General features: G+C 40.5%; 1 protein-coding gene across 1 annotated transcript in view; it reads left to right on the forward strand.

Annotated features, from left to right (window-relative positions):
• SIPA1L2 (signal induced proliferation associated 1 like 2) overlaps positions 1 to 25989 on the forward strand; it is a 249856-nt gene that overhangs the window by 82343 nt on the left and 141524 nt on the right. Inside the window, exons 3-4 of the mRNA XM_050949013.1 lie at positions 14615 to 14661; positions 23172 to 24870. Coding sequence (XP_050804970.1) covers positions 23409 to 24870 — 1462 coding nt within the window. The 5' untranslated portion in view covers positions 14615 to 14661; positions 23172 to 23408. The remainder of the gene's footprint in view (positions 1 to 14614; positions 14662 to 23171; positions 24871 to 25989) is intronic.

Consider the following 25989-nt stretch of genomic DNA (forward strand, 5'->3'; position numbering starts at 1 on the left):
TGTCAGCAGGGATCCAGCCGCAATGTGCCGAATGAGCCACAGCCGAAGCGTCCTTATCCTCTGCAGGTTCTCCCCCAGCTGTGCCGCCAGGCCTGCCTTTTATACTTCGGGCCATGCCCAGGTACTTCCGGTGAGGAGGGTGGGGGCAATCTAGGGTCCACCCGCCAAGGGGAGTGTAATGGTCCCTCGCCGTTCTGTGGGGAGGGAGGCCACTCAGTCTCACTACAGTTACCCATAGCGTAACATATTTGATGGCTCTTCAAGGGATTATTTACATGGATTCTATTCTTCATGTGCACGTGCCCCACACATGCAAGATCATATTCCTTTTGGCTAGCAGTATCTGCTGGGGCTGTGCCTGGCCCTGAGATGCACTTTCACGCTTCCTGCGCTCAAAGGTTTAAAGGGTGGAGCAGGCCCTTCCATCCCTCGGTTCCTTCTTACAGCCTGTGGACGCAACATGGAACCTCTACGCATTGTGATATTTCTTGTTAGTGTTAGTGTAGTTGGCAAAAAAGCACAACTACTGTATATACTCGTTCATAAGCCAAATATTTTTTGGTAAAAAAGTGACGCATCAAAGAGTGGGGGTCGGCTTATAAACGGATCTACACCAAAATTTGGTGAGTTTAAACTTTATGGAATCATTGAATTGAATATCTAATACATTGTCAATTTGTTTACCTGGAACATCTGCAGGCATGGAGCCCCTCAGCTCCCTGTGGCTGCAGTTCGCCGTTTCACCATGGCCACAGGGAGCTAAGGAGCTCCACGCCTGCAGACGCTCCAAGTAAACAAAACGGCCTGACAGCCAGGAGCCAAAGGTTGCCAACCCCTGAAATATAGGATCGGCTTATGAAAGGGTCATACAGTTTTTGCTATTTTTACCTAACTATCTTGAGGAGTCCGCTTATAAACGCTTTGGCTAGCTAACAGATACAACACTAACAATAAACCTATGATGATAGATATCCTTGGTACTTAGACTCAACTCGCTATCTTGGAGTCAGAGTCCGCAGCATTTAAAGTTTGGCCCTCTTATTAGGCTGATGTCCTGCTCATTTATGGGCACACTAGGTGCCTCTTTTGCCTCAGCAAAGCTCCCTGATGGACACCTTTCCCATCCTTTGGACACTCGTGTTATTGCAGGCCTTTCTCCTGACTGCCCATGATACTGAGAGTCCTGAGGAAATTGAGGCAAGACACAAAACTGATGATAACCCTAGTATAGGCCAAGCAGTTCTAATATTTGTATCTAATGAATGCTTCAGTACAGCTGCAGCATAGTCTTTCAGAACAGCCAGATCCTAAACCTGGACCCAGCCTCCTTCTGTCTGACAGCCTGAATGCTGACTGACCGAAATCCTACAAAAGAAGGTCTTCAGCTGAAGCTCAGAACTTTCTGTTGCAAAGCAGAAAAGCCTCAGCTACACAGACTTATAAAGTGAAGTGGAAGAAGTTTTCTGTTTGGGCAGCTTTGCACTAGCTGTGTCCTCTGACAACACTCATTTCAGCACTCATTTACTAGAGAGACAACAATCTGGACTTTCTGTCAGCTGCATAAAGGTCCATCTAGCAGCAATCACTTTCCTACCCAGGGCCACACTGTTTTCTCACCCCACAGTGGCTAGATTCCTTAAACACATTATTCACGTTTTGCCCTCACAGTTCAGGACTCAATATACTCTTGAGACCTCAATATACTGTTAACAGGATCGATAGGATCCCTTTGAGCCCTCAGTAACTTGTTCCATTTACTACCCATTCATGAAAACTGTCTTTTTAGTAGCCACTGCATTATCTGGAAAGGCACAGAAGATTCAGGAACTCAAGGCAGATCCCCATTATACAATGTTTCTTAAGAGCAGGATCACTGTGTGAATGAGCCTATTAATCTCTGAGGCTTCTAATCTATTGGCTTCTAACAAGTGTTCCGTATTACTTTGATCATGTTTTGGAACCGTTTTTGTGGAATACAAGCCCTAAGGCAAGTGTTTGGTCTTCTCCATTCATATAAAAGGTGTAATATCTGTGGTGACCACATCAGGGTTTAGGGCATTGTTTCTCAAAGTCTGGGCCACACTCCACTGGGGTATTTAAAGGGGAAGTTGGATGGTAGAGCAAAGCTAGACAGACCTCTAAGTTGTCCTCCAGAGTCTTGCTTTATTATTAAAGTGAAAGCTGAAACTCTAGCTGCTATAGTTACAAAGAAAGAAAATATTTAGATAGGAGGGAATGTGATCAATGATATCATGTTTGTCTGAGTTTGCAGAGAGCCAGAAACAATAGTTCTGAGCTGTGAACTGCCCAATTCATTTCAATGACTGGGAACTCAGATGGCAATGATACTTTAAATGTCAATATAAATGTCAATGATTTGCTGATCCAGGACATTTTAAGAATCAAGAGGAAGTATATTATGAAATTTATACTAATATTTCTTAAAATGTGTGTGTCAAAGGGGGAGAAGCTCAAAAGACAAGTAGGAGCATGCATAAGCCTTTAGTAACACATCTAGGGCCTACCAGGGAATGAGATTGGTTACATTTTTCTGATGAGGGGGCAGGGGTTCAGCTTTTAAGTGTGGGAAACATTAGACATGGGGATGCCTCTGGAGCCTGCTGAGATAAGCATCTGCAGGAACATCCATTTTTGTTAGCAAAAGGCTGATAGTAATAGAGGAAGGTGTTGGGATTTGGAAAAACCTTGCAGGTGTAGAGGTAGAAAATTAGAGATGAGCTCAGAATGGAGTCTGCATTAGAATAGAAGGAGGGTGTTTGGTGCATGTATTGGATAAAGAGAGAACCTGTAGTAGAAGTGGGGAGAGGGGAGGACTGAGGACTGGTTTGAGATGAAATCTCCAATGGGGAAGGAGGAGGAAGATAAGAATTGGTACAGAAAGGAGCTGGAACTGGAGTATGTTGTTTGCTTTTCAGATCTCATCCTAAGCCAGTCATTCCAGTAATTATGAATTGTGGGCACATTTGAAAAGTTTAAATGATCAAATATGCTTGCTTTGCAGAATTGTTTCTTAGCACTACATGCACCCTGTCTCCAAGGTGAGACCTGCAGTTCTGCCAATTTAACACCGTTCCCCCACAAATAAATGATGTAAACCCTGATATGCAATGGAAAAATATTTCACTATAGTCATAACATAGGCTGCAAAATTACTTTTATATCACAAGCAACAGTCATAAAATAAATGAGAATTCTGCAGTAACTGTCATGCTTGTACTACTAAAGAAGACTTTTGTTACACAATGAAGTCAGGCCAGTCAATCCTGTGAAATAAACTGTATCATTTATAGAATATCAGGGTTGGAAGGGACCTCAGGAGATCATCTAGTCCAGCCCACTGCTCAAAGCAGGACTAATCCCCAGACAGATTTTTTGCCCCAGATCCCTATAATGGCCCCCTGAAGGACTGAACTCACAACCCTAGGTTTAGTGGGCTAATGCTCAAACCACTGAGCTATCCCTCCCCCCTGCATGAGGTCTACGTTAACTGATGGGAGAGATGGAATTTTGAAAAATGACCTAGCTTTCTTTACAGCACGGTCTAAATAGGAATATATGTACTATAATATACAGTATATGTTTTTTACTCTCCCTGCCCTCCGTGGAACCTTAGTTAAGAAACTTAAACTTAATGTTTGTGCTAGATGGAATTAGGTGCACATTTGTTCCATATTAAAGTGTATTGGAGGACTCTAAATTAATTCAGGAGGATTAAATATTCATTCTCCTATTTTAAATTAGTCATATTTTTATTGATTGGGAATGTGGATGACTAAGTTGGAAGGTATTGCCAGCGTGGAGGAGGACCAGAATATCATAGTACAGTAAAAGCTTTGGCATGTTGGCGAAACGGGAGGTGCTGGTAAGTAGCAGAGATGCTATTCTTGACCTTCCCTTTAACCCTCAGGATCCCAGGGTTTGTCTTTTCCGTGTTTGTCTGCTTAGACAATCTCCCTCCTTCTCTCCCTCTAAGACATGGGTGATGATAGACATTTTTGTCATGTTTTGTGTAGGATTACATTCCTGTCTTCAGAAATGTTGATGAAAGGATAACTTAGAAATAACAAAGGAACAATGATGAATTCCAGAGGTTACTCTTATTTACAATTTGAACTTAATCTTTTGTTAAACTGGATATGACTCTTAATATTCTCTGCTCTTAATTTGTTCTCTGTACCTGCTGTTGTGCATATTGTTTTCTCTCTGTTGCAATTTCAATACCTACTTTGTACATTGAGCTAGAAAACCAGCTAAAGTAATGACTTCTGATATGAATAACTTTTTGAGAGGTTAGTGTGCTCTTTTGTATGTTTTTATAAAATGAAATGTGTCATTATCTTATTTTACATTTCTGGGTTGCTTTTTATTTCTCCAAAAACATTGGAAAGGCTGTATTATGTTATGCATATTCAGCTTTTTAAAAATAACATTCTTTAGTCCATATAATTTCAAAGTGAGAAGTTTGTTTTTATTTCTATGCAAGGAGTTGCTATCTCAGCAAATGGGGGATTTAAACATCTGTCTAGTGCGAATATACCCACTAGTTACTGAATACCACTGAGAATTGCTGGATTTCTTTTGATAGTCCCCTCTTTCAAATGTACACAATTTACCTTTTATCCCCTCAAAGACTTACTGTCAGGTCAAGTCTTCAGGCCAAGGTGAATTTGCTCTCTCCAGAGCCAGTTAATATGGTACTTGAATCACTCGAAGAGGACAGCTTAAAAGCTATGCAAGATACTTCCTTTCCTCACCCAACCTCCAGAGTTGCCAAGTACACTGTTTCTATAGTACAGAAGTCCCCTGTTTACCTCTCTAAACTTTGGCTGCAGATTTGACTTGAAAAACTATTTCATTGAACATCTTGACTTTGGTGGTGTGTTCCAGGCAGCACAAATGCAATCGTGGCTGACACCTTGCTTTTCTTGCAGGGCAGGGGATAACTAGTGTTCTGGCTAATGCTACCTCTCTTAATTAAATCGGTTCTAATGGTTGGGGTGAGGTCCACACTAATGCTGAGGGCATTTTTTTTGCTGCCCTTCACAGAACACCACCAGCATTTGATGTCCTACCCTGTAAGGCACTTTGAACACTTTGAAGATGTAAAGTGCTGTACGAAATTTACCTTCTGTTTACTTTTGGTACATCATTTGATATTCAGTAGGAAAGTTCACTTTGTATTCATTGTTCTAAATATACTGTATTCCCAGAGAAAAACTACATTAAACTGAAGTTAAGACTGAGTACATATCAGTAACTTAAGGGTAAAACATTAAAGGGATGTTGTAATTATCCCCCAAACAAATGTTGCAAACCCAGAAAATTTGGAGTTAATGATAAACCTAAAAGAAATTCAATTTTGTTAAGCTATGGAAATGCATGGTGAAGGCATCCAATCACTCTTACCTCTGCCTTGTGTGGTGAATTTATCAAAATGTAATTTTAGGTTATTAATTTTTTCTCTCTGTGTATGTATGCTTACCTTTAACTTGTTAATTTGCAAGTAATGACAAATCATTTTTATTTGAGTGGCCTCTGCACATTCTGACTTTTGTGATGTGCCAAGGTGCAGTTTGGACCAGTGGAAACTTCTACCAGCTGTGCCCATTGGAGCACTCGTATGCCTCTTGCCTTCTCCTTGAGGCCCTGAACATTTGGAGGGTGAGGTTATAAAAGGGGGCATGTCATGAAAACCACCTCAGTTCTTTCCAACTGTGATAGCAGATAAACTAGGAAGCTCACAGATGACTGGATCCCCAAATTTTCAGAACCCTGATTTGTTCTCACCCTATTTTAGTGAGGTTTAGCTAGTCAAAAAACAAGAAAAAACTACCTAAGTATTTTAGCACCGTGGCATGAGTCGTTTGTTCTGATACATCAAAACTTATGATAAAGAAACCTGGGTTCAAGAGGTATGCCTCTTTCCCTGCTATTATTTCTCCTTAGAGAGAGAGAGAGAGAGACACACACACACACACTCTGTCTCTGTCTCTGTCTCTGTCTCTGTCTCTGTCTCTGTCTCTGTCTCTGTCTCTGTCTCTGTCTCTGTCTCTGTCTCTGTCTCTGTCTCTGTCTCTCTCTGTTTGGGGCAAGGTGCTGTGTGTTTGTTCCATATGCAGCACCTTTATTCCCAGGAATTGCCTTCAAGCTATGTTATTGCAGGAATCATTAATAGGTAAAGCTTCTGGTTCTAAAACTCAGTTATGTAAGTGCTGTGAGACCAGCCTCAGCTTTGACTCCTGATAAAGTTAAAAATCATGGCAAAATCCCTTCATGTGTTGGCCTCTGTCTTGAGCCAATCATTATGAATCTGAAAAGATTGGTTCCAGCTGAGCACAAATGCGTGGCCTCACAAGTGTCCACCTCTGCTGAAAGACAGTCTTCAAGAGCATACCTCTATGTATCTAGTGCGTCCAGTTCTGCACACTGAAGGGCAAAAGCATACTGTTAAGCCTCAGGCCTTGGAAGTTGGTGCCACAGTGAAGAATAATATTGAGGGTAAAGGCTGTCTGGATCCAAGGGTGTTCGTTGGTTCTGTGCTAAAAATCTCATTCATTGTTTGCTTTAACACAACTGTCAGTTCCTTCTGGATCTATGGTTACCATAATAGATCAGGCAGGTTCATCAGTTTGAACCCCTTAATCACCCTCATTTAGATCAACCTTCAGATCAGGGGGCCTTTGTGCAGCACTGGGTACATTGTCCTTAGTGCTTAAAGAGAAAGGAAAGACACATAAAGCAGTGGGGCTGATTCCTTCTTCTGCAAGAAATTAAACATCTATCTCAATTCCAGTCTTTCAGACCACAAGATCACCCTCCTTCACCCAGGGATTATGAGAGGGTAACTAGACAAAACCATTGTTACCAAAGGTCAGTTTGTAGTGAGCCATGCCTTGAGAGCATCCTTCTGTGCTTTTGATATGGTATCTAGTACTGTCATTACCCTTACTTTGAGGTACCATTCATGGTTTTCTCTCTCTACTTCCTCAGGAAAAGAATGGTGGGGAGAAGACCTCTCATTTGATAGTGAAGGGCTGTTTAGCTTTAGAACATATGAGTTTGTAAGGGAACTGAAAGACACCAAGTCTACTGCAAGGTGTCTAGTGATTTCTGAAACCCCTAGGGAAAAAATGGGGATACCAAATTTGATCAGAAACCATACCAATGCTCTACTTCCTATTCTTTTGAAGAAAATAATCCCCCCCCACCCCCCAATTCGGTATCAGTAGACATACAAACCCTGGTAAATGCAAGCTAAACAAAGATCTGCTGCATCATCTTCCTGTGTATCAGCCTATGTATCATAGGTTTGATGAGATGCACAAAAATCCCAAATCAGTTTTTTAAACTATGCATCTCTTTCATTTGTAAATTTTACCCCCCTCTGTTCTCATCCCTCCTCTCACCTCCACTGCAATCCACATTTCTTAGAGGCCTGGAGTGTAATCACCATAGATAAATGGAATTTGGAGATTGTCCAGCAGGGTTACTCCATTCAGTTCAACACTATCCTGCCTCCCACCAACCCTCCTCTTCAAAAGAAAAAACTTGCAGAAATCAGAATTCTGCTTGCTGCTGGAGTCTGGTGCCATAAAGAAAATTCCTGAAGGTATCTGGGGGAAAGGAATTTTTTTCCCAGATACTTTCTAACCCTAAGAAAGATGGAGGTCTCAGACCCATTTTAGTTGAGAAGCTCAACTCTCCATCAGAAAGTTCAAATGCACCATGCTTTACCCTAGTCTCACTCATCCCCTCCTTATTCAGCTATGATTGGATTGGGGCTCTTGATTTACAAGATGCTTACTTTCACATCTCAATGAGACTTTTGCATAGAAAATACATGGTTTCTTGTGGGTGGAGATCATTATCAATATAAGGTCTTTTCACTTGGCCAATCTGCAGCACTTTGAGTATTCACAAAGTGCCTCACAGCAGTAGGAGGCCATTTGAGATGTTAGGTTATCCAGGTTGACCCCCACTTGGACAGTTGGCTCATCAAGGTGTCGTCACAGAAGGGCCTGCCAAAAGCTATGTCACAAACATGTACCTTGTTCCAAGCAATGGGGTTCAAGATAAACTGAAAGAATTTGTAAATAACACCAACCCAGGTCATGCCTTTTATTGGGATAGTTCTGGAGTCTCAAAAAATTTAAAAATGCTTACAACAAAAGAATGTAGTACATGAGAACTTGTGTCAAACAGTAATGTTCTTCCTCAGGTTGATGGGCCTTATGACTTCAGTGACTGTTGTAATTCCGTGTGCACGTCTACAGTTGAGGCACATACAACATTGGCTAGCAAGATGCTATTTTCCAAATACAGTAAGCATGTTTATGAAATTGATACTGCCCAAGGATGTGTTCCTGTTCTTATTCCTTATGTGATAAACTCAACATCAGAGTTCTCAGAGATGTTGAATTCAGCCTCCTAGATCAGTCAGTCACTGTCATCGCAGTCAATCTGGGCTTGGAAGTTTATTACAAGAATTTGACAATTCATTGTTGCTTGAATTTCTGGGAGGAAAAAACTTCCATATCAAGTATACTAGAATTAAGCACAACACATTGGGCACTCAAGTTCTTTCTTCCTCCACTATGTGGCAGAGTAGTTCAAGTAGGGTGACCAGATGTCCTGATTTTATAGAGACAGTCTCAATATTTGGGAATTTTTCTTATATAGGCACTTATTACCCCGATCCCCGTCCTGATTTTTCATGCTTTCTATCTGGTCACCCGAAGTTAAAGCAGTTACAGATAATTATACAGCAGTTTTTTTACATGAACAGTTGTTTAAGCACATTTCATCTAGCTGTGCAAAGAAGCTGTAGCTCTGACACCAAACTTACCCATTAGCTTTCCAACTTGCTGACAAGGACAATATGCTGACAAATCAGATGAGCAGAGAGTTACATGGTCAGCCCGAGTGGCCACTGAGGAACTCAGTAGAAAATTTCATCCTTCCTCCGCACCTGAAATTTCTCCCCAAGGTGGTAACATGATTCTATTTTAACTTGGCCATAAGTTGTCCATATGTTTCTGTAGCCTTGCTCCCCTGGGGAGCTAAACTACACATATTGAATGCTAAGACAGAGGTAGCCTATTTCAACAGGTCTAAGAGGAGTACAGGAAATAACCTAGACTGTTTGTCTCCTTATGGGGAAAAAGAATAAAGGGCAGGCAGTTGTACCCCAATGCCTTTCTAAGGGGGCTAAGCTATATGGAGGGGTGTTATAAATATCTCTCTGTTCCAGAGGGCTTGGAGTGCACGTAACTAGAACAAAAGCCACTGTCACCACCTACTTTAAACATATTCTGTATTAGCAAGCGGTAGAGATACCATTTGGAGGTTGATTCATGCATTCACAAAGCATTATTCTGTAGAACGGGTAGGCAACCTTTCAAAAGTGGTGTGCCAAGTTTACTGTAATTTAAGGTTTTGCATGCCGGTAATACATTTTAACGTTTAACGCTTTCTATAAATCTATATTATATAAATAAACTATTGTATTTAAAGTAAATAAGGTTTTTAAAATATTTAAGAAGCTTCCTTTAAAACAGAATTAAAATGCAGATCTTATCAGTTTAGTGTGATCCTTGCCCTCACTTTTCCTTGCTGACTTTTCCAATGAGGGCTACAGCTGGGGGTGACTGGAGAGCGCTGGGTCGAGGCCAGGAGCAGAGCACTGGGCTGGCTGGCAGTGGGCTGAGCGGGGCCGGCGGCCGGAACCCCAGACCAACAGCGGGATGAGTCGCTCAGCCCACCGCTGGCTCTGCTCAGTCCGCTGCTGATCTGGGGTTCCAGCAGGGGTGAAAGTAATTTTAAATTTCTTACAAGTACTGTCATATTGTAACCCCCCCCTCGGGAGAAGGAGCTCAGGTGCTGGGGATGTGTGGGGGAGCACTCAGGGCAATGGGTTGGGATGCAGGGGGCTCAGGGTAGGGAGTGGGGATGTGGATGATGCAGGAGTCAGGGCTGGGAGCATGGGGGGTGCAGGAGTCAAGATTGGGTGGCATGAGGGGCTCAGGACAGGGAGTGTGTGTATGAGGGAAGTCCTGGGGTGGTGGGGGCTTGGGACTTGCCCCAGACAGTCCCGGTTGTATCTGGGTTACCTGGATGGTGGATGGGTCCCTGCCCCATGCTGTGCCTGTTCCTGCTAAGGGAGCTGTGGGCCAGCTGTGTGGGGGCACTGCATCAACAGGCAAATGGGGGACGGTAGCAGAAGACCCCCTGGCCTGCCGCTCCCTTCACCTTCCCCCTGAGGAGCTGCAGCTGTGCATGCCGCAGGGCCGGCACGTGCTTGTAGTGCCCTGGTATCCAGCCACAGTGGCAAGAGAGGGGCAGCAGGACAGGCTGGGACACGGACACTTCTGCTGCCCCCCCCCCCCACCACCGGCCCCTTTCACTTGCCTGACTGCCTGCTGCTTAGTCCGGTGCATGGGACCGCCAGCACCAGCCTGCCAGAGAGTTCCGGCAGCCAGGAGGACCCCAACTGGGAGCGCGCCACGCGCCCTGCCTCCAGCCGCAGTGGAGCGCCCCAGCATCAGCCAGCTCCGAGCGTGCACGCTCTGCCTTACTTTCACTTCTAGGTTCCGTCTGCTGGCCCTTGCCAGCCGGGGTCCCGGCGGCCAGGACCCCGGGTAGCAAGGGGCCGGCAGCCGGAAGCCCAGAGCAACGGCACGCTGAGCGGGGCTGGCAGCTGGGACCCCAGAGCAGTAGCAGGCTGAGCAGCTCAGCCCGCAGCCAGTTTGGAGTTCTGTCCACCGGTTCCTGCCATCCAGGGTTCCAGCCACTGGCCCCACTCAGCCCACTGCTGGCCCAGAGGTCCGTCCTGCCATAGAAGTTATGATGCTTCTGGGGGCACCCAGAGCTAGGAGTCACCTTGTTGCCACTTCCAACATGCACAAGTCTTGCCTGTGCCAGCTGAGTGTTAGCTCCCTAACACAACTAGCTTGCCTTCCACTCACACACTCTCCTCTGGGCTATACCACCCCTTCATTTGCCCTGGAAATTTACAATATATGCACCTCGTCCCCTGAGTCCCTTCAAAGTATCCCCCGGTGGTATTTGGCCCCTGATCACTGGATACCCACAGAAATCTTTGATCCCAATTCAAAGGAATAATGTACCCCAGTTTACTAGTTTTACCTTAGGCCGCTGCTTCTGTATCGCACACAACATTTGAGTTCAATTATAGTAAAAAAAAAAAAAAAAAAAGGAAATTTATTTAAGAACAGAATAGAGAATCAAATAGAAATAAGTGTGAGTTTTAGAAACAATTGGTCACATACAAAACAAAATCATGAAACAGAGAGTAGGGAATACATTTATTCTTATCTAATAGAATAGATTCTCACTCCAAAGTTCTGTCTTTTGTAGCGTTTGCTAGACCTGGTCTTTCATGATCTTTCACCTGCATTGTTTCAAGGTACCTGCTGAGTGAATGAATGTAATGTGTCTTTCTCCACCTTCTGATGCACTGACTCAGTCTTTTGTCTTTGTTCACAAACAGGGCCATCCCCTTGCTGTCATATCGTTCCTTTTCACTGCCAAGTAGTTTTGACACTTATAGCTTGTCTTTGATGATTTTCCACTGACTTTTCTCAGTTGTTGCAACAGTGGACCACTGAGCAATACATTGCATAATTGGCTAGCCAGGGAGGAGTGACAACTCCTTCCCACTAGAATGAGTCGTCACTGAGACACGATACCCTGGTGACTCACTTTGGCTCCAAGACTTATAAAGGTCATAATTTTCTATACAGTTACATTATGCCTTAAATATTACCTGTACACACATCTCACATTATCGATGAGCAACAAGCTTTCAGTAGAGACCTCACATCCCACCCTTTATGGATTAATACACTGTTTTCATGGTATTTGGTGAGTGTGTTTGTCCTGTCTGAGACGGGAGTTGCTTGTAAAGAGCAGTGAGTCCTTTGTCAGTTGACACCAACGCTGTGTCACAGATGTGGCATCTAGAAGAGCTGTACAATTTGGTAAAGCAGTATTACAATTGCCATTTAAGTAGGCCTCTTTGTCCCATCCTCTGAAGGCAGGAATACTGCTTGCTAAAATCCTGAGAGTGGAAAATGTGCAGAAGAAATAAGGAAGTCTTGCCTTATACTTATATGTAACTGCAGTTCTTTGAAATAACCTCTGCACATTCATGCTCCCCTGCCCATCTTCTTTTCTTCCTTGGGGTCCTAATTTCAGTTTTGAACCCAAGGAGGGACTGGATGAAACTAAGGGTACGTCTTCACTACCCGCCGTATCGGCAGGTAGCAATCGATTGCTCTGGGATTGATATATCACGTCTCATCTAGACGCAGTATATCGATCCCTGAACGCGCTTATATCGATTCCGTAACTCCACCAACCCGAACGGAGTTGCGGAATCGACAGGGGGAGCCGCAGCCATCGATCCCGCGCTGTGAGGACGGTGAGTAATTCGATCTTAGATACTTCGACTTCAGCTACGTTATTCACATAGTCTTTTGTAGCGTTTGCTAGACCTGGTCTTTCATGATCTTTCACCTGCATTGTTTCAAGGTACCTGCTGAGTGAATGAATGTAATGTGTCTTTCTCCACCTTCTGATGCACTGACTCAGCCTTTTGTCTTCACATAGCTGAAGTTGCGTATCTAAGATCGATTTTCCCCCGTAGTGTAGACCAGCCCTAAGGTGGTCAGCAAGCCATGTTGTCCTTTTGTAGTTTGGCTATCCAAATGTTCAGAGCCATGAAGGAAGGGGCAGAGTTACAGGGGGCGTGAGTGCTCCAATGAGCACTGCTTCTAGAAACTTCTATCGGCCTAAGCTGCACTGTCTGCTCATATTGAAAAACTCAGGTTATAGGCAAATAACATCCTTTTGCAGTTTGATCCATGAATCATGGTAAATGAATACTTGCTGGCTAAAATCATCTATGAGAAATGGTGGGAGGGCAACTTTTTCTCCTTCTGGCTTAATAGGAAACAGTTAGTACTCACAGCTGTTTTTCTTTCTCCCAGAAAAATCCCTTGATCTGAGGATATAATTGTTTTAATACTGTTCTTTACCTTGTAAAACCTGTGTGTGTGTGTGTGTGTGTGTGTGTGTGTGTGTGTGTGTGTGTGTGTGGTTCCATAAATGAACTAAAAATAGTCTAACTGAATTGCAAGTCAACATGTGAAAATATCGCCCAAATGGGAGTTTTGCTATTGGCTTCAATGGAGCCAGGATTTCACCCTACACATCTATGTAGTCCAGCCTATGTGAGGTCATATCCCAGTCTACTCTTCAGCTTTGGTCATTTAATCAAGCTCTGGCATATATAGCACGATAGAGCTCATTTTTGACAGAGCTATAAGAACCGTGAGAGATTTACTTTGTTTTAGAAAGCAGATTAGCCTTAAAATATCCAACTGCCAAAACTTGTATCACTTATCAAAATGCTGAAGCAAAATAGTAGGGTAATGGTGTCAATAGTTCAAGAAAAATCTGAAGTACTAATTCTGAAATTTAAAATAAACGTTTTTCCTTTCAGCAAATTAAAAAAAAAATTAAAATTAAAGTCCCTTTAGCAACCTTATTCTGTTTCTGAAATATTATTAATTAAATTGATGTAGCATTGTGCTAATTAAGATAGTAATATAAAGTAGAAATGTTAATTGTGGGACTATACCAATTGCATACTGAAAAGTTTATCATTGTTTCCCTATGAAACAAATTACAAATTGAGCTATAGTATTTAAGGTTGATTATTCTGGGGAAATGACCAGAAAAAAATGTATAAAAGCACCTCTGTCAATAAGTACCAAGAGTTTGGGGATAGGTACCTTATTATTACCTTTCCAAATCCAAAATAAATAAAAAATGATTCATTGCAAACTAAACTTGTGTGTGCTTCATAACTGATTGCAATGTATCTTGACATAATAATGATGATCATAATAATTGGGAGGTGGGACTCACTAAATCACTTTGTCATCTTTGATTTCCTAAGTGAAGGAAGAGAATCCAGTCCATAAGTCTGTTTAATAGGAAAGATAAGTTTTGTTTTTTTTATGGTTTTGCTTTTTATTTTTAAATCTTCTAAAACTGCTGCAATAGATGTTATTGTGATTGCCATCTTGGATTCCTTCCAAGACCAAAGGGAAACATGATTATGACTTAGAAAGCATTATTTTTTTACCTTTTGTGAAATTGCACTGACATTAGGCAAAATTTTATCGTTAAAGTGTATAGCTTCAAGGTTATATATTGTGGCTTTGCTTTAACGTTTGTTTTAAGATACATGTCTCTAGCATTTATCCATGAGTGGAAGAGACCATCCGTGAAGTACAAATATAAGGGCTAATTCTCCATTCATTTACACCTGTTTTGTGGTAGTGTTACTCCATTGACATGAAAGGAATTGCTCCTGATTTGCATCAGTTTAAATAGAGAATCATTCCAAGAGTGTATTAGCATAATTGCTTAATTATAACTCTTGTTTCAAATAATCCAAGCCTTGATCTAACACAATAACAGTAGTATAATAGAATATTTTTTTTAGATATTTTATCATAGTTTTTTGATCTCAGCAAGCTTTTTTCATTTTCTGCCCTTACAGTTCACTTACAACCAAAGACTATACATGTGAAGAAAGAGCACAAATGAGTAAGTTCACAACAAATACTCAGTGTACAGAAACTCATGTGTATCCCCATTAATCAAAATGAGGGGCTTCCCATGTCTCTTCTACCTCCTGTCTAAATATGCATATTAGTCATGGACCTGAAGTATGGGTATAAGAAGTAACCATTTACACTGTAGTTATAGTTTTATTGTAAATCTGATGTATAATAATTTGAGCCATTTTTTCATGAACTGGGTTCATAATTTGTGCATTGTACGGTTTTCAGTCCTTTTTCCACAGCTGCAATCCATGTAAGTGACTCAATTATAGTTCGTGTTAGCCTTAAAGATTCACTGATGCCTCATGGAAAACCTTAAAAAACATTCTATTTAAGACAATTATGCTTAAATATCACATTTTCTAAGGACATTTGCATGAAAACAGGCTCTTGCTAAAGCAGTTCATCTGCTCTTCCTGCATATTCCTCATTTGAATAATAATCCTTTGTGATATCACAATTCACTGCTCTTGAGATTGTGATATCACACAATGTATGGCCAAGATTCCAATTTGGATATCTAAAGTTAGGCACCTATATTCCTATTTAAACACCTAAATGAGCACCCACACCCTCCACTGTGCCCTGAAAATCCAGGCCATTTTGATTTAGGAACCCAAAATGGAAATATCTGGTCTATGGCTTTAAGGAATAAACAGTAGGAGCAGATGAACTCCATCCATATAATGATTCTTAATCTTAGTGGTTTAAAAACAAGGGAAGAAGCAAATGGAAAATCATTTAATTTAGAAAAGTATTCTAAATTAAGACTAAATTAAGTCTTCTATATTTTCCTTTTGACAATTTTTGTACAGGTGCTGCTGTCTTAAATAGTTGAAAGTTTAGGTATTCTTCCACTAACACTGTCGTTACCTTGATGTTACTCAGTGAATTGTCTAGTTTCGAGTTCTTGAGGAGTTCTAGATTAACTATTCTGGCAAAATACACAACACTATGCTCTTTAAATGTGTTACTCTGAAGACTGAAAGCTGACTGAACTCTTATTACTCATAGCAAAATGCTATGTAGAATCAGTCAAATGCATATCAAATGTCTGGCTGATCATCAGATTTGGCTTATTATTCACATTTATATTCCTATTTTATCAAATTACACTTCTCATTTTTTAAGATTAGCACAGCCTCAGAATCACAATTCTAGAATTTTAATCTTGATAAATAGTACAAGGATTAACTATGCATTCTTCTTAGGGTGATAAAATTCTCTAATAGGGGCAGATTTCCAGTTTCTTGATCAACAAAAAGATCTCAAAAGGCCCCTTATATCATTCATTTCTGTCTATCAAGGCTAACATGAGGCAGGATTACCAAGCAGCCTCCCTTTGACAGGGTAGTCCAATAGTACAGTTTTTATTCATTGCTCTGTTACTGGCACAGGACCATTTGTGGGCATATATCCAGGTCCCCAGGAAACTTGGAAACATTCCACCTTAAAGAGAACTGAAACTGTGGCTAACAAACCAGCTGCTGTATTGAGCTCAGAAGGAAGTCTTTGTAACTCTGTGGAAGGAACTTAAGTTATTTGCATAACATCCAGCAGCCCTAGTGCAGAGGATTGGCACAAGCACAACAGCAGGGTAGGCATCCAGTTTTATCTTTTGACCATGTTTGGCAATGGCTCTCTAGCTGAAAGACTAAGGTGAGGAGGAAAAAAGGGAAAAGTGAGGAACTTGACCTAGAGGAGTGTGTGCGCAGTGTTCAGGGATGAGGAAGATATTAACAAGTATTCTTTTGGGGCTGGGGCGGGGGAGGAAATCTGTTTTGTTAAATGCTATGTCTCATAACACAAACAAAAGCAAGTTTATAATAAGTGGTGCAAGCATTAGTTATAACTGAGGGGTGTATGTAGATTATTTTGTCCAGTTTTTTTGTGGAGAGCAAACAAATAGAGCAAAGAGCTATTGATGAAAAACAAATGTAGGAGAGGGGGAGTAATGCCATAGAAGGTAATACAATCTCTTCGTCATCTGATCCTTTTTCAAACAGAGGATCTTCTGTATTACTGAATTATGAATCTATGGAATATTCACTATTGTACACACAGCCTATGTCAGTGGTTCTCAACCTATTTACCATTGTGGCAGACATATGCAGTGTTCTATGTGTTATGTGGGCTGCATCCACACAATATGTATATACTATCTGTATGGCCCTGAGGATGCTACATGGGCCACAGCTGTGTGGTGATTGGACCTTGTGTCCCATGGGTTGAGAACCACTGGACTATATTAAAAATAAAGAGGTTATGTAAATTAGTCCAACTATTGGTGAGGCCTCATCTGGAGTACTGTGTCCAGTTTTGGGCCCCACACTACAAGAAAGATGTGGAAAAATTGGAAAGAGTCCAGCAGAGGGCAACAAAAATGATTAGGGGACTGGAGCACATCATTTATGAGGAGCAGCTGAGGGAACTGGGATTATTTAGTCTGCAGAAGAGACGAATGAGGGGGGATTTGATAGCTGCTTTCAACTACCTGAAAGAGGGTTCCAAAGAGGATGGATCTAGACTGTTCTCAGTGGTACCTGATGTCAGAACAAGGAGTAACGGTCTCAAGTTGCAGTGTGGGAGGTTTAGGTTGGATAGTAAGAAACTTTTTCACTAGGAGGGTGGTGAAGCACTGGAATGGGTTACCCAGGGAGGTGATGGAACCTCCTTCTTTAGAGGTTTTTAAGTCAGGCTTGACAAAACCCTGGCTGGGATGATTTAGTTGGGGATTGGTCCTGCTTTGAGCAGGGGGTTGGACTAGATGACCTCCTGAGGTCCCTTCTTCCAACCCTGATATTCTATGATTCTATAGATTTTTAAAAGGGCTGCCTTATTTGTTCATATACCTTCACTTCAGTGGTTCTTGTAAAGGCAGTTTTTTTTCCAAATGTTGCTGTTTCCAATAAAGGGTTAATCCATAATTCAGTGCCAATTTGGGCATCTCCTTGGTCGACCAATACCCTAGTTTTAAGGTGTTCACTGCTTCATAAATCAGAGGAGGGAATAACTGTTTTTTTTTTTGTTTTTTTGTTTTAAACCGAAAACCACTGGATACAATATGCTATTGCTTTAAAATAATGAATGTACACAAATATTTGTTTTCCTGAGAATGGGCTGTGTCATACTTTCTATGTAACTGAAAGGATGTGAGAAGCATAAGAAAAGAGAATTGCCACAATGGTCAAGTCTTTTTGAAGTATGCTTTCCTCCAACATCAGATGGAGCAGGAGGCATGGCCTCAAAGCCTCTCAGGTGATGGAGAGCATGGAGCATCAACACTATGGATCCCATGGTGCATTTACTAGTTTTTGAACTAAGAGGGCAAAAAGAGACAGAATTATTTATACAGACATAGTAGAATTGTCCCAGTTCAGAACTGACTCTCTGTCTTCCATTTAAGGAAGTCATGCGTCTATTAGGAGTGGATGAGGCTGGAATGGAGAAAGGAAACTTCTGTTGTTGAGATCATTGAGAGAGATAAAGAGCCTGATCACTTCCTCGTGCATCAAGAAATGTATCTGGTGCTGGGGAACATCTTGAGGAAGGAAGAGCATATGCAGAAAAAGTGGAAGCAAACTGCTGGCATAGGAAGTTAACAGTCGGAGTGGGGCAGGGAAGAGTACTATGACACTCATCTTTTAAAAAGGTGTTTGTTTTTTTAAAAGAGGAAACTGGTAAAAAAGAACATAAAACCAAAGTGCGTGGTAAACTTTGCAGGTGACTCAGTTGTTTAGGTGAGTGAAGCATAGAGAAGACTGTTGGGAACACGAGAGGGATGCAACAAAGATAGATGAATGAACAGCAGATGAAATTCTGTTGTGCTAAATGCCAGGTGTACTGTGCACAGGAAGGAATAACTTGGACTACTAATGTAAATTACTGGATTTTAAATTAATTGAAACTACATGACAAATCATGGCATCATTGGATATCTCATTGCGCAGTGGCAGTCAAATAAGCCAACATTGTTGAGCGAGTACAAGGAATGCAATGAAAAAATTACAGAAAAGATTATAATGCTATTTTATACAAATCAGTTATACCCCTTCCCTGAAATGATGCATCCAGTTCTGGTCACTATACAAAAAAGATCTAGCTGTATTAGATGAGAGGCATGATATGATGATGATTTTTATTATTTGTATTGCAGAAGCACCTAGAAACCCCACCCCTATTCTACTAGGCATATTATACAAACATAACAAAAAGACTGTCCCTGCCCAGAAGAGCTTCTCTTCTAAATAAACAAATGAAAAGACTTCATATGAGCAGAGACTGAACCATTTTTGACAGTTCAGTTTACAGAGGAGAAGAATAAAAGTTGACATGATGTAGCAACAGATGTTATAGAAAGAGTAAATAGGAACACCCACTTTACTTTTTTCTCATAATACAATAACAAGGAACTATCTAATGAAACTGAAAGATAATGTATATTAAATGATTTGAGGAAATACCTATTTTTACATAATGCATAGTTAACTAGAGGAACTCAATGCTACAAGATATCCTTGAAGACGAAACAGGCTTGTTTAAAAAAAGGATTATCCATTTGTATGTATAACAAGAAAATACATAGTTACATGAGCTAGAATGACAGCCATTTAATTTTATTTATATATTTATATATATGTGGGACATAGGAAACAGCTTCCCCAAGGGCAGTTTATTCCAAAATTATGCACAGTAATGGAAAATTGCACCTTTCTCTAAAGCACCTGGTACTGGCCATTGTCAGACATAAGATACTGTAATAGATGGTCTGTTGCTCTGATCTGATGTAGGAATTTCTCTGTTCCTAATTCTTGCTGGGAAAGAGAAGAATGAGATTATTACAGCCTAGTCTTTTCTCATTTTATATTTATATTTAGTTTGTTATGACAATTTCAAGATATTTGCGGTACCCTTCAAAAAACTAGGTTGAATAGATTTTGATGAATGATTTTCCATTTTTAATGTGTGAATTGGATAGATAGTGTGAAAAACATAATTTACAGCCAGTTCAAAGAAAATAAAATTAATCTTCACAGCATAAGTGGAATTGCATATCATTCCAGATAAGCAAAACATTTTTTTTTGTTCTGAATACTATTTAAGTAGTTGCAAAATGCAAAGTAGGTAGAAGGGTTATGTTGGGATGTCTTAGTCTTATTTGATTGCTTTTCTCTGGGGGGGACTTCCAATCCTCTAACATCACTGTAGTTGACATCTGGAGAAAACTCTTTGAAGAATATGAAGGATCACCTATTAGTTGCTACTGTCAGTAGTTTATGTGATACCATAATTCATATAGAAACTTTCTTCTGCTTTAGTTCTGTAATAGTAATTTTTCCCAAAAGTGTTAGACCACAAAATATTTTCCTACTTGGATTTTATTTTTACCAAAGGAATATAAAATGCTTTAAAAATAAATATGACACAAGATTTTTAAATTTAAAAGATATTTTAATCAGATTCCATGCAAACTAACATTTAAACAGTTTGGTTGATCACTGTAGGCAAGCAAAACTTTTTTGCTTTAACCTACAGGTAGGTATTGTGTTTAAGGTCTTAGGCTGGAACACAACTTTTTTTGTTGCTTAAGAGCAACATGTTTTTGGCCTGTTTTCTGTTGTGCAGCACAATGGAAACAGTTTCAAGTGCAAGACTGATTCTACACTCTAAACACTGTTAACTAACTCAGGTTCATATACAATGGGCTTCAGTCTTGCAATACCAGGCAAAGCCTGAGTTCAGGTTCCTGTGTTCCTCCAGACATGGAAGGAAAAAAGTCCTTTTGGAAAGTGTATAGTTAATTTTTTCGTGATATAGGTAGGAAAGAAATTTTTTCCTCTCTGCCCTCCTCTTACCTCCACCCAACTAACTTCACTGTACTATGGGAAGCTTTCAGTACTATTTACCCTCTCTGTGTAAAACTGCCCTAAATGTGCACATCTTTATTTGAAGCATCTTGAAAGATCATTACATTGCCTCTTACTGCCCAAAGAAGAAAAGCTGCCATGGAAGTAGATAACATTCAATCTTGCCTCACCCTTAAACTGATCTTTCACATTGAGAGAAAAGCACTGGACATGGCTGCAGATGAATGTGCATACCCTGTGCACATTCCTCTACATGATTATCCTGAGAACTATTAAAAACAATTGAAAAATATTTTCTTGTTCTAGTAATTCAATGTTTGACTGAATTAACGTTTGCCAACTTGGCTGCCATGTTGTTGTTCTTTAACGTGGTAGCTGTAGCCTCTTAGATTAGCAAGCAGAGAAATGTAAAAGAGAATATGCTCCAGTTACAGCTGTTCTGCAGTTGGATTTACGTTACTTCATTCTTAGTCTTCCAAATAGTAAAACTGAAGGAAATCATGCAGTATCTTACTGCTGTTTCCTAGATGCATTACAATGAAAGGAATTGCCATTAAAAAAAAACAAAACATTAATTGGAGTTCTCCTCTCTTCCTTATCTAGATATCTGCTTAATGGTTTTGCCTTTAAGTTTCTGCTGGGACTCTTTTTTACTTTCCAGCATGATTTACAGTGTTTGCAATTTCATCATTGTTTGCCTAACCGGCAAGTCCCAAATTCAAAATTCTGTGCCCCCCGCACCCTCCCTCTTCAAAGAAAGACACAGTTTTCAAGGACTTGTCTTCATGAGTACTTGTAAATTTGAAGTGACTACATATTTTCTGCTATGCAACTGGAATTTTTAACTGTAAAATGTTTGGAACATTTTTGTTTGGAACAAAATCCTTGCAATTCACTTTCAAGGATTACTCAAGTGTACTATAATTCAGAGTAACAGAAATATTGCCATATAGAAGTGAAATAGAAATCCAAACCAAAGAGACCTTCAGAATAGAATATTTTAAGCACTAGCATCAGAGGATTGTTCCTTACAGCGTATGTTCTGTTGTTCTTGTCCAGCATAGTTTTAAATCAGATTTGTGGGAAGACTGTTCCACAATTTAATAGACATTTACTAGTTGAGCTGGCTGGAGGAAGGCAATTCTGTTTTATAGCAACGTTTGAGTTTTTGGAACTTTGTTTTCCTTCTGCGTTTTCAATAAAAATAAACCTTTCAAACATTTTTCAAAAACAGAATTGTGTCAAAATGTCCATTTCAGACAGAAGCTTGAGCTTTCTACTTTGGGAAGGTATGTGACTCTATAGCCTGGTGGTTAGAGCACTGGTGTGAGATATGGGAAACCCTAATTCAAGTCCCTGCTCTATCTGATTGAGAAGAGGGTTTTTTGTTCCAGATGACTGACCCAGGAAGAGCATGTGCTTTAAACTTGGTTGAAACTCCAAACGTCATGGAGATGTATCAGTGTTTTGGCTTCAATTAAATGAAATTTCATTGAAAATATTCCAACCAGCTCTAATCACCAATTGAATGTTTTTCCTGATCAGACTGAATTTTACTGAATCTTTTGTACCAGTGGACAGAATCACCTATGGATTCTTCTGGTCTATCATCCAAGAAATTGAAACACTGAGGGCTCGTCTACACTTAATGCTACAGTGGCATAGCTGTGGTGCTGTAGTGCTTCAATGTAGACACTGCCTATGTTGATGGAAGGCATTCTCCTGTTAGTGTATGTAATCCACCTCCTCGAGTGTTGGTAGCTAGGTCGACAGAAGAATTTTTCCATCTACTTAGGTCTGACTACACAGGAACTTCGGTCAGCTTAACTATGCTACTCAGGAGCATGGCTTTTTCACACTTCTCACTGACATAGTTAAACTGACCCAGTATTTTAGAATAGACCAGACCTTTAGTTTTTAGCAGATGTACCCACAAGTGCATTTCTGAGTGATGATAGTGGCTGAGCACGGTCCCTGCCCCAAAGTGCTTTTGCTTTCAGAGATGTACAAAAAAGGAGGTTGCACTGGAAAACCTACAGTATAGAGTAACTTGAAGAGTATGCCTTCTGATTTCCTTATTACTGTTGACTCTGTTCATATGAGCATCACAGAAGTGACTTTTCAGGAGCTGCTTGAATATGGAGTGTCATTTTGGCAAACTGGGATGGGGAAGGCATTCCATGCATTAGGACAGTATTGAGAAAGATACTGAGATGAAAGTAGGAAAAGAAGACAGATGGAATAGATCTGTAATCTATTGCAGATTTAAATTAATTAGGCAAGAATGTATTAATAGTGGATTTAAATTGGTTAACTGTAGTGGCTTATGTTATAGATAAGTTCTTCCATACGTTAATAACAATCTGTGGATTGATTTACATATTCTATACCTTTAGCATTAATAATTAAGAATACTACTGGGCTAATTCATTGGTTCCTGAGAAGTGCAAATCAGTACATACTTCTATCTTTACCTTTATGACTACATAATAATTTATAATATATGCACTATGTTTGTATCTGAGTTCCTTTGAGAATATATGGGCCACTAATGGTGTTTAGGGTGTAGACTTCCTGCTCCTGAATGTAAATCATTTTAATGCACATTTTTCTTTTTTCAAAACAGGTACAAGGAATACACCTGGACTGAGATCAGATTGAACACTTTTAAACTGAAGGAAATATTATGAACACCTCTTTCTAATATTTTTTTTAACAAAAATGGCACTCTGATACCATTATGCTCTGATACAGACAATAATTGTCTTATCTGCAATTCTCTATTCCATATGTGATGATGATGTAATAACAGCAGTGCCGGTCTTGGAGGTAAGACTAGGTACTTCCTTGCCCTTGAGTGGACATGAGCGATCAAAGGTCTTCACAAGAAGATAAGCACAAACCCAGCCGAACGTCCTCAAAGTTCAAGGAGTCTTCAAGAAGTATGCAGTCCGATGACTACTTTGCTAGAAAATTTAAAGCTTTAAATGGCAATGTGGGTCCTCCTGCTTCTTTAAATACATCTAGCAAAAATGAAACTAATGGTACACCAGCTATGCCTAAAATGGGTGTCCGAGCGAGGGTATCTGAATGGCCTCCTAAAAAGGATTGCTCTAAGGAAATAAGTAAAGCAGTATGGGAAAGTAGACCTCAAACTAGTTATGAAAGTGTTGGATCAATAATTCCAAATGGACAAAATGAGCAAAGTGAAGGGCAACAAGAACAGCAGTTGGATTTGGAATTTGAAGAGACCAAATATAGAATAGGAGATCTCTTTGTCCATTCGCCCCAGAGGGGACTTCATCCCATAAGACAAAGAAGCAACAGTGATGTCACCATTAGTGACATTGATGCTGAAGATGTGTTGGACCAGAATGCTGTTAACCCAAATACAGGAGCAGCTCTTCATAGAGAATATGGAAGTACTTCTTCAATTGATAGGCAAGGTTTATCTGGTGAGAATTTTTTTGCAATGATCCGAGGATATCGAGTGGAAAACTTCGAACATAAAACTCTTGCTCCATTTGGATTTCCCGAGTTTTTCCGCTGTGACCCTACGATTTCTCCAAGTCTTCATGCTGCCACACAGATTTCCAGGGGAGAATTTGTCAGGATTTCTGGATTGGATTATATGGATAGTGCCCTGCTTATTGGTAGAGACAGGGACAAATCTTTCAAATGGAGACTAAAATCAGAAGCGGTAGAAACATCTCTGTTTAGAAAACTGAGAACTGTTAAAAGTGAGCACGAAACTTTCAAATTTTCCTCGGAACTGGATGATGGTAGATTTGAGAGAAACATTCGTCCTTGGAACTGTCAAAAATGTTTTGCACATTATGATGTTCAGAGCATTTTATTTAACATAAATGAAGCAATGGTTACCAGGGTTAATGCGGGAAAAAGAAAAAATATAACCACTGGGGCTTCAGCCGCATCGCAAACTCAGATGACAGCAGGCCAGACAGGAAACTGTGAATCTCCTTTGGGAAGTAAAGAGGACCTCAATTCAAAAGAAAACCTAGATGCTGATGAGGGTGATGGGAAAAGCAATGACCTAATCCTGAGTTGCCCTTACTTCAGGAATGAAACTGGTGGAGAAGGAGATAGGAGGATTGCACTTTCCAGGGCAAACTCTGCATCTTTTGCTTCAGGTGAAAGTTGTTCCTTTGAATCCTCTCTAAGTTCCCACTGCACGAATGCTGGTGTTTCTGTACTGGAGGTGCCAAGAGAGAATCAGTCAATTCACCGGGAGAAAGTTAAGCGTTATATTATAGAGCACATTGATCTTGGAGCATATTATTACCGAAAGTTCTTCTATGGAAAAGGTAAGTCTCTCTCCTTCTTGATATGTACATATCGGGTTTAATTTGCTTAATATTTAGCCCTTTAAAAGAGAGCATTTCCCCCAAAGACTCTCAAAGTATTTGACAAAAAATAAACCTTTCAGTATATCTGTGAGGATTGCAAGTAGTAGTAGTATCCAATGAGTAAAATGAAGTTGTGACGATGCGGTTCTAGTGGGACCCAACTGAGAGTACCAATTCAGGACCAATTGCTCAAACAGGGCAGTCACAGCCCAAGGCTGGGGTTTTTCCACCTCTAAGCAAACCAAACCGGCCAGACAAAAATTACTTTGGTTTCACCCCACTGGCTAACCACAAGTCACACAAGCAATTTCCTTAGACACTCCAGTCTCCCCGTATCACCACCAGTGCCATCCGTCCTGGGGATGAATGGTTGTGAAAGCCAACACCCCAGTAAAAGAAAAAGGTTCTCTCGATCTCAAAGGACCAAGCCCCAGACCCAGATCAATATACACATCAGATCTTAACCACAAATCACGCTGTTGCCAATCCTTTAGAATCTAAAGGTTTATTCATAAAAGGAAAAAGATAGAGATGAGAGCTAGAATTGGTTAAATGGAATCAATTACATACAGTAATGGCAAAAGTTCTTAGTTCAGGCTTGTAGCAGTGATGGAGTAAACTGCAGGTTCAAATCAAGTCTCTGGAGAACATCCCCTGCTGGGATGGGTCATCAGTCCCTTGTGTAGAGCTTCAGCTTGTAGCAAAGTCCCTCCAGAGGTAGGAAGCAGGATTGAAGACCAAATGGAGATGAGGCATCAGCCTTATATAGGCACTTCCAGGTGTAAGAACACATCTTTGTTCTTACTGTGGAAAATTACAGCAAAGTGGAGTTTGGAGTCACATGGGCAAGTCCCTGCATACTTTGCTGAGTCACAAGGCTTATCTGTCTCCTCTCAATGGGTCAATTGTATAGCTGATGGTCCTTAATGAGCCATCAAGCAGGCTAAGCAGAGCTAACGCCAACTTGTCTGGGGTGTTTCCCAGAACTGCAGCACCAATTTGAAATACAGACAGTATGCAGCCAATACTTATAACTTCAACTACATAATGATACAGACATACAGACAGCATGATCAT

This window comes from Gopherus flavomarginatus, chromosome 4 (genome assembly GCF_025201925.1).
Source record: "Gopherus flavomarginatus isolate rGopFla2 chromosome 4, rGopFla2.mat.asm, whole genome shotgun sequence".
Lineage (NCBI taxonomy): Eukaryota > Metazoa > Chordata > Testudines > Testudinidae > Gopherus > Gopherus flavomarginatus.